The sequence below is a fragment of the Pinus tabuliformis genome, chromosome 5_1 (genome assembly GCF_031772625.1).
Source record: "Pinus tabuliformis cultivar Carrire ecotype Pingquan chromosome 5_1, CPIR1, whole genome shotgun sequence".
Taxonomy (NCBI): Eukaryota; Viridiplantae; Streptophyta; class Pinopsida; order Pinales; family Pinaceae; genus Pinus; species Pinus tabuliformis.
In genome coordinates this window covers 650,456,733-650,474,222 of record NC_142305.1, presented here as the reverse complement: position 1 = coordinate 650,474,222, position 17,490 = coordinate 650,456,733, and the positions used below count along the sequence as shown (strand labels likewise).

Here is a 17,490-nt window from a genome sequence, read left to right as displayed (position 1 = left end):
CAAGATATGGACGGATTCATTTCTTCTTTATCTAGGCTTTGTTCCTGGAGTATATCCTCTTCTTTTGACCTTTCTTGCTCCTTTTCTTCTTCCTCTTCACAATCTATGTAGAATAATTTCTTCTCAGCACACTTATGACCTTTAGTGTATTTGCTATCACAACTGTAACAAAGCCCTTTTGCTCTTTTTTCTTCCAATTTTTGTGGTGTCAACCTTATAGGTTGTGGAAGACTAGGGGCAACGACACTTCCATCTTTATAGTTGTGAGTGGTATGCTTCCTGGATGCCATAATTTTACTTTCCATTTTTCTTGCTAGCCTGAATGCCTTCTCTAATGAATCAAGTTCCTAAAGGCAAACATCATGTTGGATATTATCCTTTAAATTCCCTATGAACACATCAATCTTATGCTCCTCTGGAATATTTTTTACCCTTATGTTCAATTTTTGGAACTTCTCAATGTGCTCCATTATTGAACCCTTTTGATTGAGACTTATCAATTGGCTAAAAAAAGTGTTGCTTTTTGTATCCTCATAATGTACAGTCAATTCTTCCGTAAAAATTGCCCAAGTGATAATTTGTTTACGAGAGCAAAGCCATTGATACCATACAAACTGATTTGGTTCCAAATATAAAGTTGCAATATGTACCTTTTGTGTGTTTTTCACATTATTGAGATCGAAAAATTGCTCCATCTGTAATATCCATGTTGCGAGATCCTTGCCATCAAACTTCCTCATATTGATTTTTGGAATATGGTGGGTCTTCGATCCAACATTAAAGTCTATGAAATCATGATTAGCATTTCTTTTGTTCTCATCATGAGTTTCCTTTACTACCCTTTCACCATTAGTAATCATTTCTTGTAGAAAATTTGTTAAATCTGTCTTCAAATCTTCCATGCCTGTCTTCAAATCTGTCTTCAAATCTATCTTCAAATCGTCCATCTTAGCTTCCATGTCATTCATCTTAGCTTCCACGTCATTCATCTTAGCTTCTACGCGTTTCTTTAAAGAATCCATCTTAGCTTCTACGCCTTTCTTTAAACCATCCATCTTAGCTTCTACATCTTTCTTTAAACCATCCATCTTAGATTCCATTCCTTTTTGTGCAAGTGACACTTGTTGCACTTGGTCTCGTAATTTTGATATATCATGTTGCGTTTCTTCCTCTTCTTCATGAGTCATGCTAGAGCTTTCAGGTTGCTTACTAGGTGTTTGCATTTTCTTTCCTCGGGACATCAATTACTGATAATAATGCTTTACTATGCCCTTTGAATTCCTTCAAACTAATTTTTCAAACCAAGCTTATGCAAAAATTAAAAAAAACTACACACCTTTTTTCACTTTGTAGGAGCTTGATATTGAATCTGATGTATCTCTGTAATTTCAGATCATCCAGTTCCAAAATTGTAACCTGCAGTAGCCCTTTGCGTCCTCTTTCCAATGCCACTAGTCTGATCCAAATTGGATTCTCTAGGGAAGAGTTATGCCAAATCTCCCACAGTGACTTGATTATAGACTAGTTTAGTAGAGCGAACTTGTACGACATGCCACGAGTCACTATTTCGACCTTTAGTTCTGAAAGAATATATACAAGAAACTACAGTCCGTCCTCTTTCTGTTCCTTCTTACGAAATTTCAATTTGATGCTCAGAGAGAAAGTTATGATGATTTTCCTCAGGTCACCTATTTGGAATGTAATTCAGGAGTTTGCAAAAAGACCAACTTCCTCAAATCATATCTCCGCAAATATAGCGTTAAAAACTCTGAAATTGATACCCGAGATTCAGTGCGATTTCATCTCAAATGGGTTTTTTTTTAGCTTCTGAAATGTCGCAGAAGAAAAGTTCTAGCAAAAATTCCATGATGACCTATTTGGAGCGGCAAAAAAACGGCACCATGAGAATCCTGGTGTGCTTAAGAACCCTACACTAGTGTGGATTATTTAACAAAGTGCACCATACTTTTTTAAATTAAAACCCATATCATGGTGTACCATTTTATTTATGCATTGTGGCATTTCAAAACAGGAATAACATCGATGCTTCTTGGGAGTATAGCACCGAAATGGTGAAAATGAATTTTAGAGTCGACATTTTTTTAAAATTTAACCTTTGTCCAATGTTTTCGAGTAGTATATGCACCAATGCTCTGGTTTCACCTAGTGCACTGCTATTTTTAAATTAAAAACCCTACAACAATGCACCATGTTGTATACGCAACAGGGAATTCAAAAAAGGTCATAGCACTGGGGCTTCATGGGAGTATAGCGCCAAAATGGCGAAAATGAACTTTACGACCGATATTTTTTAAAATTTAACACTAGTACAGTGTTATCGAGTAGTATACACACCAGTGCTCCAAAGTTACTTAGTGCACCATTATTTTTAGTTTTAAAAAAGTAACCCTCGAACAATGCACTATTGTCTATTAAGCACTAGGACATACAGTTCTATTAATGGCACCGTTACTTATTATATGAGTAGAGCACCAACCTTTTTTAAATTAAAAACCTTGCCATTGTGCACCATGTTTTTACCCATTAGGGCTTTCGTAAAAATGGAAAGCATAGGTGCTTTATGTGAGTATACATCCAAAATGGTTAAAACGAATTTGACAACTGGCATTTTTTTAAATTTAACCCTTGGCTGGTGCTATCGAATAGTATATGCACTAGTGCATCTTATATACGTAGTGCATCATTTTTTTTATTTTTATAAAAAATAACCCTACAACAGTGCACCATTTTATATTAAGTGCACAGGCCTTCAGTTCAATATATGGCACTGGTGCATATAATATAAGCAGTGCACCACTATTTTTAAATTAAAAGCCCCAACATTGCACCATATTTTTTATGCATCTGGGCGTTCCTATACGGGTTTAGCACCAAGGCATCGTGAAAGTATAGCACTAGACTGGGAAAAATGAATTTTACAACCAACAATTTTTTTAAATTTAACCCTTTTTTGGTGCTATCGAGTAGTATACGCACCAATGTGTGTTATGTACTTAGCACACTGTTATTTTTTTATATATAAAATAATTATGCCACAGTGAATCATATGCTATGAAGCTTCGGTGTGTATAATTATAGTAACGCATCGGTGAGTCATTTTATTATAGACAAACCATTAAAAAACATCTGCTAAAAGATCTGCCTGCCCAAATCCACTCGTGACCTCCACTACAAATTGGTTTTTGGGTTATTTTTATACGGGCTTCCGCAAAAACCTTTGCTAGGGGGTCTTTTCCTTGTAATGTTTTCCTCATTCAATATAGAGTGCAACATGCTAGTATAGAGTTGAGTTCCCCTTTGACTCATTTTCCCTCCTTCATACAATTTTTTCTTTGCATGGCCCATAGATCTATATCTAGACATAAAAAAGTAATGCAAGATTCAAAGTGTGCAGTGGAAGGATAGGAAAGTGGTGTGATACTTCTCTACAAATGAAATAGTCCACCATATAGCCTAAAGCACCACATGGATTTCCTTACCCAAATTTTGATCCTTCCATAGTATTTTTAGGGTAGAGTCACATCTTCTCCACAAGCTTATAATACAAGTTTTAAGAAAAACTTAGAAGGTTCATGAGCATAATTTCAAATAGAGAATTAGACACTTAGCCATTTCAAGTCCTCAGGTATCAAGAATCTTTGGAAAATTGGAGAGTGAATACCCTAGGGTTGTGTTTATTGGAAATGCTAGGCATGGTGACAATGTAGAGATTGGGTTAGTCTCCCATTGACTAGTGATTTGGGACTGAACTGAAGGCAAATTTTTAGATTTGAGGGTTGAATGCCCTTTATGGGTTTTCTTCTAACTACGTTCGTACTTTCAGAAATGAATTACGAATGGGATGTACAGCAAAGGTGGTGCATTATTCTGCAGGCCTCGATGTGCTGGAACTACAACCTTCATTCACCATGGGGATATGTTCAAAAACTGGTGTTGGTGTTATGCAATTGCAGTTGATGTTTCTGGTGGACATGGCACGTTTAGGCAACATAACCCAAGAATCCTTTGGCCCTTCACAGCTACCCTCAAACCCATTTCTTGCCTTATTGTATATGCTCTGTCACAGAGGTATTTGGCATGCTTGGATAGCTACCATCATTGATGTTTCGATCATGACGTAATCCTGTGACCCACTCATACTTCAGATATAATCTGAGTAATAGACAGAGCGAACAATATTTGGGTGCTTTACAAATTTTTATTAAAAAATTATCAGGAAAGACCACACAATTCTAGGTGAGGAGATCTGAAACAGTAAATAAATTGAAACAAAGTATTGGGGACAAATGGGGCCTTCCAACCCTCAATCAAATCCTTCAATTTGAGGGGAGGGTTACGGAAATTTTTCCCAGATAAAGGACTACCATATACAAAGGGGCTCCATTGTAATAATGAATGTGGGGATACGACGTGGAGCTCCAGGTTTTATAACATAAAAAGGAACATCCTCTTCTTTTAAAGATGTTTTAAAAAATAAACCCTCATCTTTTGTTGAACAAACACCAAACATACTAGGCCCATACATTGTTGAACAAATGGAGGTATCCCTATCAATGGAAGTTGATATTTCAAAGGTGGATTCCCTCTTCTCTACCATGCAAACTAAGGCGATTATTTTTGGATTTAATGGTTCTTGGCCAAAACCAAAAGCATTACATCAATGGAATTCTTCCTTTTGGATAGACAATTGCAACCTTTATTTATGCTCTAAAGGATTTTTCATTGTACATTTTGATGCACATAAGGATTATGATCTGGTTTTAAATGAAGGGCCATGGTTTTGGGGAAATGTTGGACATTTTATAACCCCATGGTTCCTAGAATTCGATGCTACAAACATGGTGGTATCAAAAATTTTGGTTTGGGTGAGGCTCTCAAATCCCCCTCTTCCTTTTTGGCACCATATGGTGCTAGAGGATATTGGTAACACACTAGGAAAATTCAAGAAGAGGGACTATGATAGAACTAAGAAAGGCATCTTCACCTTTACTAGGATATGTGTGGAGATTGATCTAAGCAAAGGCTTACCATATCACATTATGCTTAAATGCAAAGAGTTTCAATGGTCTCAAACTCTAGATTATGAGAACACAACTTTTAGTTAACCTAGGAACTATTTCCAAACAAGAGATTTGAAGAATACGTGCCCACAAATATAAAAGTGACCCATAAGCCACAGGGGTGGCAGTTTTCACATACTTCAGTAGTGGAAGAAGAAGAAATCATGGAGAGTCCATACAAAGAGGAAGGGGGCATTCAAGAGCCTAATGATACGATCCAAAATTGGTGTGGGGCAGTTATAATATAAATCCAGGTAACAAAATTATAGTCAGAAAAGAATTAAATGGAGGAAGAAACAAGGGGCACAAAGAGGGCTCATGTATCAGAAAGTTCAAATTCCAACAAAGATGACCCTTCTAGGTCATTGATGGGAATTTTGACTCTGGTTCCAATGGTTCCAAAGTTAGTGGTTTGGTAGGAGGTCCAAAAGAAGGGAAGGAAGGGGAAGACTAGTGATGTCTACATCACTGGTTCTTCCTAATTATAATACATTTTTATTTTTACTTTTACTTTTTGTTTGGATATTGAAAGCATACTTATGATAGTATTTTTCTTTGCAAATTTCTACCACAAAAGGATCTGGGCATATCATTAAGGAAAGCACACAACATGTGTTTATATGTGAAATATTTTTCTTCTCTTTATGAGTGAAAGTACGAGTTTCTTTTCGCAAGGAAAAAGTCCTCATGTATCCATTCAAATCAATTTAGATTCTCAATTGAAAACTTTGAGAAGCCAAGATCATAATCTTACCTTGTTATTTTACAATGTCTAAAGATAGGCCTCATATTTCCTAAGACTGCTCTAGCATATTCTTGGGATTCCCTTTTTGGTCATTGTCTTTCTATTTTCTTTCCATTCAACCGACTTGTTTGAGATTGATGGAAGTTATAGTAAAACATATTGTCTTTATTTTTATAATTTAGTTAAAGAATCTATTTATCCTTCTAGATTTGAGTTGTTTACTTCATGCCAATTTTTCATCTTCCATATAAGATTTTTTGCAACAATAAACTTACATCTAAAAAGACACGTCTTATTAGATCTAAAAAGACGTCTTATTTGACATTATTAAGTTCGTGTCAACATCACCTCTATCAAAATATAAACATTAAAAAATTTATTTATGTTACGGATTTTAATATATATTTATATTTTTTTTAAATCACCATAACCCACTAAATAAATGTTGCACCCTAAAATCACCTTCTTACCATTATTTTATTAAATTAATAAAAAATAATTATTTCCACATTGTTTACTTTCTCCACCTCATCTATATTTTTTATCATGCTCTATTCCAAGTACAAAACCTTAGCCAAAATAATCAAGCTTGACCCTATCTCTTATTTAAATAATCAAACTTGACCTTATCTCTTATTTTAACATACAATGCGTTAAAAAAAAACCTTGCAATAATATATTTAAATTAATGTAAGTACATTTAAAATAAATTATTCTCTTTCCATGTTTCAATACTAACATGATGCTATAACGCAATTATCCCATTGTGTCTTGAGAATATTCTCATGTGAGTGCTCCTTCAAAAAGTAGAAATAATTCTAAGGTAAGAATAGATGACGAATTTCTTAAAATATGTGAGTCATAATAAAAAATCATTTTAATAGATTTGGTTAGTGATTCACTTAATTATTTTACATCATTACTATGCTCATTTTGTCCATGGCCGTTGTCCTAATTCACATTTCCCTCCTTATCATGGTTGATATCTAAAGTATATCAATGGAAATATATCAATAAATATTTTATTAGGAATTTAATTTGTTGGAATATAAAAAATTAGTAATAAATTTATATAAAATTAATTTTGATAATTTTTATTTATTTATATTAAATATATTAAAAATTCAAATATATTATATTTAATCATTCAAAACAATGTTACCACTGTAACAACCATTGTTCTATCCACGGCCTGGAGTATGCCGTAAAACTGCTTCTGCTTGGCTAAGAGCTCGTCTTCCTCGGACGTAAGGAAACAGGTTAACGGCCCAAGACCCAGAGGCATCTGGCAGGATTGAAAGCCTGCTCCCTTACGGACCACCAGCGGGTTATTACAGGTGGCGTGGTTTCCCTTGATAACAGTGATGAGTCACACCAACATTCGCGGATAGCAGCCAGAGATGGCTGTCCTCACTGTTGGTTTGACACCTGAGTTTGATAGGTTTTGCCACCTTCGGAAAAAAGAAAAAACCATTATTCTATCCATACAACTTCCATTAAAATATACAAACCCAAGACAAAATAACATTTATACTATATTTTATGCTTACAGGCCTGAATCATTGTATCCAATGAAAGGATAACATTTAATACTATCCTATATCTTTATCAGCATTCATTCATTATTGTATTAAATGCGTTGTTCCACAACTTTGGGAATACCTTAGAATCATGTGACTATTTTTATGAAAATGGGTTTGAGACATTTCCAACCTTCATTACAATAGCGGAAAAATAATCAAATGAGAGTAACATGTATATGTGTATTTATAATTTTTTTTATAAATAACTGGTTAATATTATTGATATATTAAATTTATAATTTTAAAATAAATGATTTTGTTATAATAAATTTTTTTATTTTAAAAATTAAAATTAAAATTATTTAATTGTTTTAAAAATAATATAAAGTTTATTAATCACATATTATTTTGTATATAAAAAATAAGAGGTCATTTTATTTGAACAAAAAGTTACTCAATACATTAAAGTTTATTAATCACATATTATTATACCATGAGTGTATATGATTTGGTATATAAAAGATAAGGGGTCATTTTATTTGGAGAAAAAAATGTTCAATATATAAGAATTTATAAGTATGTGGTGTTTACTATTAAGGTAGAAATTAGATTTAATAAAAAATTCAAGTAGAAATAAATAATTTAACCAAAATATTAAAATGATATACGTTGAAAATATTTTATAATGAATTTTATTAGATAGAGAAACAAATAAAAAATTATAGGAATCTACAGTTATATATTATAGAGATAATTTTATTTCATTTAGTAAGAAGTGTGATGTAGACATTGATATGTGACTATTGGGAAGTCAACCTCTTTGTTATTAGCTTTTTTGTTTGGTTATTTCTTTGAGAAAGATAAGGGTAGGTATGATTTGATTAATTTAGAGTTATTTCATTTTAGAGAATTATGCAAAGCAGTTAGGGTTAGAATTTTTATTAATTTCTAATTAATTTTTAATCAAATTAAATTAATCAAAAAAAGGAAAAAGTTATTTCATCAATTTGCATGATCACTATCTAGAATTTTATTTCATGTCATCATAATAGGTGTAAAAATATAAAAAGACATAAGCATGTCATAGAAAAATAGATATCTAAGATATTTAGTGAAAGTATAGGTTTTTTAATTGGAATTATATACATACATATATATAGAGAGAGAGAGGGGGGAGGGGGGAGAGAAGGGTTAATATCTAGTGAGAATATGGGTATTCTTTAATATCCTATAAAAATGCATGTTATGCCATAGATTCATTAAGTGAATCTCCTAGAAAAAGATTTTAAAAATTAATTATAATTTTGATATCTATTTTTCATCATTTATTTAAAAAAACACTTTATAAAAAAAATTAGTAAAGGTATCACTCTCATTTAAAATATATATAAATCTATAAGGTGGATTTGAATTTTATTTATATAAAGTTAAAGTTTTTATTTCCATATAATTAATTAGAAACAAAATTAATAATAATAATAAATCCTAGTTTTATTATGGAGAGCATTTAAAGAAGAGAAGAAGTGACATAGGTAGTACAAGGAGGCACAATAGAGATAAGTCATCAGTAACAAGAAGAATAATAGTGAGGACTGCACAAAAAGTATGTTCAAGTACAAATGAGGATAAATGTGGAGTGAGATAATATACATAAAAAGATGGGTGTTTTTAGTGTGAGAGATGGAAAAGTGAAGGTGTATAAAAATTTCAAGTTCATGGAGTAGAAACACATATGATAAGTTAGTGAGGTGATGTTCATTATGTCATTATAGACACATGGATAAAAGGTGAAGTACTGGGAAAATTTGGAGGATAGAAATTTATCTTAAATTTTAGAAAACTAGGTGAATCTTTTTTTTTGTCCTGACAATGAATCACACGTGTTGGCTCGTCGACAAATGAATTTTGATGTGATTATTGCCAAAAAAATTTAACTTGAAAACTGATATGGATCACAAAAGCCTTAATTCAATAAATAGGTGAATCTGACTAATCCCTAATATGCAAATAAAATGTTTGGCAATATTTTTGTAAAAATACTTAAATTTTTAATGATTTTATATGGCCTTTATAAAATGAAATAATTTTATATTGTGAAATTTGGGCCAAACAATTTTAGAAAAATGGAAATTTGAGAAACGTTTTTTGGAAAAAGCATGGAAAACTAGCCCACCTAAGAATAATAGCCCCTAAAATTTTCTTTGGTTAAGTGGCACACACACAATTGTTATGATGGTTAGGGTTCAAGCCAAAAGGATGAAGCAAATTATGTGACAATTACACACATGGAAGATCAAGAAATGATACAAGTCGCTAAAAAGGATAATTGAGTATTAGTAGAAAGCTAGTGAATTCTTATTAAACTAGTAAAACACTCATTTTTGTGTTTTTTTTCTCTCTAACACTATTAATAATAAGAAAGAGTTAAGTAGTTGGACTCATTATGACTAGGCAAACATGAAAACATACTATTTTGACTTGGAAAGACTTATTAATAGATGGCAACTACATCACACTTATTGACGCATGACCTCTACACAACCATGATAGTATCTACTCAAAGCCCTCTTTACCACTAGGCAAACATGAAGACATACTAATTTGATTTGGAAAGACTTATTAATAGGTGGGAAACTACATCACACTTAATGACCCATGACCTCTACACAACCATGATAGTATCTACTCAAGGCCCATTACAAACATGAAAACATACTAATTTGACTTGGAAGGACAATGATGCATGACTTCTAAACAACCATGATAATATCTACTCATGATGGGAATTGAATATGGGTAAAAAACTAACAATCATTTCTCCAAACCACACAAAAAAAACTAATTAATTAATAAAATTCAACTTACCAAATTAATTTATATATTATAATATTATTGATTATATAATAATTTAAATATTAAAATAATTAATTATAAAACTATGTGCATAAATATGCCATCAATACCATCCATCCATGGTATTTAAACAAAAAGATATACCATCATATCTCATAATAAATATGAAAACAAGACATACCACGGTACCAATACCATCCATCCATGGTATTTAAACCATCTTAACTCGTAATAAATATCAAAACAAGACATACCACAGTGATTTTTAAAAGGCATGGGATCATAGACTTAAAAGGAGGCACGCGAAATCAAATCTCGTGGAGGTCAGTGAACCTTGCCTCCCACCTACTCCAGATAACAAACAATACCATCCCAGCAGAGGGACAGGTTGGTACTGCTTAACCTAAATGACTCTTAGGACCCGGGACACCAAGAGGAGGCAAGAAAAATCAAATCTTTGGAGATGAGTGAAGCTTGCCTCCCACCTACTCCTGATATGATGGTGAGTGCACATGATTCAGAGGCCGCACGAGAAAAAGTAGAGGAAAGTTGTATGGAGGGTTGAAGGCCAAATGGTGACGTAAGGGAGATCTTGGGGGAAGATTGAGTGGGGACACCCAACACCAATCTCATGATATACTCATACATTCATTCTCTCTGTTGTACTGCGATTTAAAAAATTATTTCATGTCAACGAACACTAACTGTATTTAGCAATCCTTGTGAAGACTCACAAGGAATGTGAGCGGTTTGGTGGAAAATAATATTTGACAATAGGGAAAACGCGGATTCAGATCAAGATTTTTAGGATAATCTTTTGTGCAGTCAGCGGTCAAGATTGCCGTTAGATATTTGATACAAGTCTACACAAGGAAGATACTGCTCTGCTCTTACAACGAGATTTCCTCCTTCAAAAGCACCCGGATTGTTGCCTTAAGTCTGCCCACGTTTCTCCCGAGCGGTGGATTTCATCGAAGTTTTGGGTATTGGGTCGTCAGATTCGAGCGAATACTGCATTGGGTATTCGGCTTTTCGATCGATTCTGTCGATCGCTATCGGTTTCAGGCCAGGATCCGCCCAATTTAGAAGAATTCTTGCGTTGGGGGAGACGATTTGTGGGCCGATTTGCAGTTGGGTTGTGGGAATTCGATCGGATTTGGCTCTGGGTGGTGGAAATTGGATCGGCTTGCCCATTGGGTGGAGAAAAGTATTAAGGATTAAAGATTTCACGCATTTGGTCCGCTGGTTTGGACTGTTTTTAGGTCTGAGGAAGAGCCTTGATTAGAAATATGGCCAGGAACGAGTCTGGAGATGCAGCCAGCACATCTGAGTTTCATGTCTTGGCAGTGGACGACAGTGTTCTGGATCGAAAATTGATTGAAAAACTATTGAAAATCTCTTCATATCGAGGTATAATTTGCAGGCCTGGTTATTGTGGAATGAAATCAAAATTTATTAACCTATTTATATGTAGGATGGGTTGAAGTTATTTTAAATTTTAGAAATATTTCAGAATCTAATATATATGAGCCAAGACCAAGTTATTTTTTAGCGTCACTGGTGTCCATCTTATTTTGAAATATAAATCTACAATCTAGACATGACCATCTTATTTTGAAATATAAATCTACAATCTAGACATATGTATATGTATTATCTGATGAGTTTATTGATCTCTATGAATTGCAGTCACCACAGTTGATAGCGTAAGAAAAGCTTTGCAATTCCTTGGGCTTGAGGACGACGAAGATGACCTGAATGTTGATGTATGGAAATTAAACTTTGGTTCACCAGGATATTGTAGGCTGATCAGTCTTTACATTCTTCCTGCATAAATTGATTGGCTGGGATCTGAATCTGATGACAATCTTTTATTGTAATGCAGAACATTCAGGTCAATATGATAATCACAGACTATTGTATGCCAGGGATGACTGGCTATGACCTGCTCAGAAGAGTCAAGGTATTTTATTTCCTTCACAGAATGCAAAGACCTTACATAATTCCTTCTTAATCCTAGATTCATACCTTACCTTCATTGAACACAAAAAATAATTCTCTTTGCTTGTCTAAAGCATTGCTTCCATGGTAAAACTGCAGGAATCATCAGCGGTCAAGGACATTCCTGTGGTGATAATGTCTTCAGAAAATGTGGAGTCCCGAATAAGCAGGTAAGGATTTTCTTATCTCTGGTTGATTTAGCAATTTATTCTGTAGTGCAAGTCCTTAGTTGATGTCTAATTTTTTTCCCTGTTTCTTTGTAGTTTAACTGTCATTGCTGCTATGGTTCTTCAATTAGGTTCATAAGTGATAGCTATTGAACGATCTCAATTCGATATTACCACTGAATAAGGGGTAGATGGTGAACACTTCAATTAGATATTGAACTTATATTTGGCTGTGATATTGATATCCAAATAGCAATATATAGCAATATATCTTAGTTTATATCAATTAAAGATTTCGTGTATTTTATGGGAAATCAACAGCTGATTTGGCTATATCTATTGATTATTCAAATCTATACCTAATAAAAATATATTTGACCATATATCTGAGCTTATCTCCATTGTAATATATCCGAGCTCATCTCAATTGTAAATTTGGTAAATTCGATGAAAAGTCAACCAAGAAATCAACAATGGGCTTTTCTCATATTTATTAAATATACATTTATAAAAATCTATAATTTATGTAAATACCTTAATAATAAAATAATAAATTATATTGAAATTTCAGATACCTTAATATCAACACTATAGGAATATAGGAATAAATTGTATTAAAATTTGAAAATATCAATGAGCATTCAATGTATCAGTTTGTATAACTTCATTTAAGCCCCTTTTTACAATTTCAAACTTTAACATAATTGGTATAAAAAAAGCTTCCTACAATTATCTAGTAGATAATAATTTAATAATTTCATGCTTAGCTACATTGTTTATATACTATACGAATATATGAATAATGTGGAGTATATCTGAATGTAACTATGGTTTATACGCAGGTGTATGTCAGAAGGCGCTGAAGAGTTTTTATTGAAGCCTGTGCAATTATCAGATGTGAAGAAGCTCAGATCCCACATTCTTAATAAGGGAAGATCCAGGGACCAACAATCCACGTCATCATCTAATAATAAAAGAAAAACCATGACTGACAGTCTTTCGCCCCCGGCAGAGAGGAGACCCAGGCCCAGTGGATTGACAGTCGCATAATAATTCATTATACCTGCAAATGTTTCAATACAGATTATTATTGTTTGGTACCTCACAAAAACAAGAACAAATGTATGGTGATGCAGCAAAAGGGGTTATCATATGGGTTTGGAAGAAAAAACGCTCTTTCTAATCCTTTTTTAATTAAATTGAGAGGAGAAAGAGGTCAGCCAAGCAAAAACCTAACAGACACTGTTGCTGCTGTTTGTTCATTCAACAAATATAATATATAGGCAGATTTGCCATATATTTTTTTCAAAGTCTCTCTTGTCATACTACAAAAGTAGTGTGGCTTTCTTTTGTATTGGAATTCTTGATATTTATATAAAGAGAATTATGATAATTTTGTATTTTATTTCCTATATCTTTGTTGAATTAGATCAAATTTAGGTTTAGGTTTCTGTGATCTATATTTATATTTAGTTTTTTTTTATAATTACATTAAAAAAAAATTATTGTTTCGAATCAACCATTGTTTCAACCAACTAATGCGGTTCATCAACAAGATGATAAAAAATTAGATCATAACAACTGTTTAAATAGAAAGACAAAATATTCTATATTACAATTAGATATTTTAGAATATCAATTAGATATTTTAAAAATATTCTAAATTTTGATTAAAAAATAACAAAATCTATTTATTTAACCTCACTCCTGGTTTATTCATCACTCCATTTCAAAAATATAAGATCGCCCATTACAACGCCAGCACCACTGACTTCCTTGTCATTCTCCATTAATGAATAAAAAACAATTAGAAAGATCTAAAAGATGACGACGCTCTCCATTAATGAATAAGAAAGGATTTCACAGATTAAAAAGCAGAAGTTGTTGCTTCCAAACATGGATTTGCTAGCAGCTACAACTAAGCTTTCACCAGCCCTGGGATGAGCAAATTAAATTAATCTACACTTCATTAGAAATTATTAGAGCTAAAGTGATAATAAATTAAATTAAATTTCATCAGAAATTATTGAAACTAAAGTGAAGAACACGCTGTCTGTCCACTCTCACAGTAAGTTTTATTGCAGGCAGGGATGTGGGGGCTATGAGGATTTCAATAAATAAAATGTTTGGATGATTAAAAGTGAAGTGACTCCTCAAGAAGGGAAAGAACACGCCGTCTGTACTAAGTCTTAAAGGAGGCAGGCATGTTGGGACTGCGCGAATGTCGAGAAACAAATGTTTGGACCACACTTCAATGAGCAAATAATGTGCACACTGCAGTGCAGTGTTAAATTTTGGTGTCATCTCTGCCCTCTCTGTAACCGTATGCTATGGGTGGTCTTCAATTTTATCAGTTCAACATAACCAGAAATGACGGAGACTCGTGCCCACACAACATGGACCGCAAGTAATATGATCCTTCCATATTTCACATGTCACTGGTGGTTTTCACTTTAATTATTCAACTTATCAAAAAGTGTTTGCTTTTGGTAACATTGGCTTTTTATTTTAGAAAGTGTCGGTTGGCATGAGTTTTAGTTTTTGAAAGTGTGCGTTTGTGTGAGTTTTAGTTTTTAATCAAATTTTAGGTTTAAATGTTATGGAGATTAATTATTGAACTTTATTACTTTAAAAAACGGTTTTTGGGGGTAATATTGCTTTTTATATTCTAGAAAGTAGTGTGTTTTGGTTCTCAAATTTTAAGTTTAAATTTTATGGAGATTAATTATTGAATTTCACACAATTATTATGATTACATTTATTAATTAGGGAAACTATTTTTTTTAAATTAATTTTTATCTAAAATCAAACAAATAAATTTCAACAAGTAAGATCATATGATCAAGCTAATTATGTTTGTATCTCAACTCTTGGATTTAATGACAACCTTTATCAATTAGAGAAATTATTTTTTTGAAACTAACTCCTATTTAAAATCAAACAAACAAATGTCAACAAGTGAGACCATATAAACAATTTAATTTGGTTGTTTCTTAACTTTTTGATTTAGAAGCAATGATTTATATTTTCATTCATTCTCAACTCTTAGATTAATAGTCATTAATACATTTTTGCAAGATAAAGTTAGTGATAGCCTAGGTGAGGCATCCTGATAAGTGATGGTCATGAGTAAGGACTTTGGTCCCTCGAGGTTCCGAGTTCAAGTCTTTTTTGGGTGAACAATATAGTCACATGTAATATAGTATCAACCTAAAAAAAATTGACAAGGGTGTTGATGATAAAGGGATTGACATCATTTTATGGTGTTATTCAATTCATAGAATATAGTGGATGGAAGTGTTTGGTAAGTAACATGGTATGAAGTAAAAATGATAAGTGTATTAATATTGTTTTATGGTATTAGTAGATGGAAGTGTTTGGAAAGTAAAATGGTATTAAGTAAAGATGATAAATGTATTAATATTGTTTTATGATATTATAAAAGTGAAGATGAAATTATGTAAATGTTTTAGAATTAAGATTGTTATACTATTAAAATTGGTTAAATCAATATACAAAAAATCAATATGTGATCAAAATAAATTAAAATTGTAAAACATTTAAATAATTATGTTGAGGATTTAGTTAGGTTTGCTACATAAATATAAAGTACTATAAACATGTTACTTTTGAACTTTTACCATGCATATTGCATGTTTTTCCTACCACTTTTGCCTAAAATCTAGTAAAAAAATTCCACAAATTGTTGAAAGTCAAGATATAAATAGTTCTGATGGCATAATCTTAGTGCAATGGGGGATTTTCAAGACATCTAATACATTTATGCTTTTAAAAATGTAATTTAAGTAATGAAAGATTGAAATTTCACCAACAATCGAAGTGATGGTTTTTGGAAAAGGTCTAAAAGGTAGAATGGTTAAACTTGTCCCATAAATGCAAAGTTTAAACTTCGCAAGCTACCATTACATTAAACATTTATTTACCTCAGTGACATCCACTAAGTTTGATCGTGGTCTAACCTAGATCATTACAATAATTACTGATTTCCATGGTAAAAAATATAGAATGGTTAAACTTGTCCCATAAATGCAAAGTTTAAACTTCGCAAGCTACCATTACATTAAACATTTATTTACCTCAGTGACATCCACTAAGTTTGATCGTGGTCTAACCTAGATCATTACAATAATTACCGATTTCCATGGTAAAAAATAAATAAAGAAAGTGATTCCTACAATGTTTCTCTAGATGAGATATTATGTGGAGGCATAATAAACAACCATGTTTCTTCGCAGTAGGCACTATTAACATTTCTTCACTTGAGATGGTACCAATATTTTTTAGGATAGTTTAACAATGTTGATTTGCTTTGATGGAGAGGTAAGAATCTAATGATTTATATTTTGTTTTAATCTAATCATTGGTTTAGATGTTGAATTTCATAAATGGGGTGATTTGGTTACATGCATATGAATTTTTTAGGTGATTTCATTATTATTAGAGTTGTTGAATTCAAATTGGACATCAATGGAAAAGGCCAAATAGTTGGCTAGATACCCAATGTCTACTATGTGCTCCTAGAGGCGAAGGAATACTCCAATTGACATAGCAACAATGCCACATATTAGACCTCAAAAGAATGGTCTCAAAATGTTATCCATCTTCAAAAACATGTCAACCAAAAGATCATAAGGAAAATCAACTTATAATGAAGTGAAAACTCAATGGTGGCAAGTGTAATGTGAATTGTTTTTGGATTAAAAAAAAATAAAAATAAATGGAAAATGGTGTAGATCCACTGAATTAATATAATATGTAGTGAAGCTTATCAATTTAATTCAATTTTATAGTCCCATAACTAATAATGAAATCAATTAATTCAATAACCACTATTTTGAGGGGGAAATAGCTCACTACTAAAATAAGAGATTATCGCATCATTGAGTCGGGTCACTAAAACCCATTTTCTTGTGGTCTTTCTTTTTTTTTGGTGGTGAGAGCGAGGGAGAGGGGGAGTTTTTAGGCATCGGGTATATTAGAATTTGCGACATGATTTTACATCATACGTACAATGTTCAAAACACTATAAGTTTGTTATTTTCTTTGTATCATGTTGGTATTGTTCCATAGTAGCTTTGTAAATGCATTATTATAATCTA

General features: G+C 32.4%; 1 protein-coding gene across 1 annotated transcript; it reads left to right on the top strand.

The window, feature by feature from the left end:
• The first annotated feature begins 10,826 nt into the window (after window positions 1-10,826).
• On the top strand, window positions 10,827-13,715 carry LOC149166671 (two-component response regulator ORR3-like). Its single transcript, XM_089431386.1, has 5 exons — window positions 10,827-11,612; window positions 11,892-11,968; window positions 12,088-12,165; window positions 12,303-12,373; window positions 13,213-13,715. Exons 1-5 carry the CDS (start codon window positions 11,492-11,494, stop codon window positions 13,418-13,420), a joined length of 555 nt encoding a protein of 184 aa, XP_089287512.1. The 5' UTR covers window positions 10,827-11,491; the 3' UTR covers window positions 13,421-13,715.
• Window positions 13,716-17,490: the final 3,775 nt, after the last annotated feature.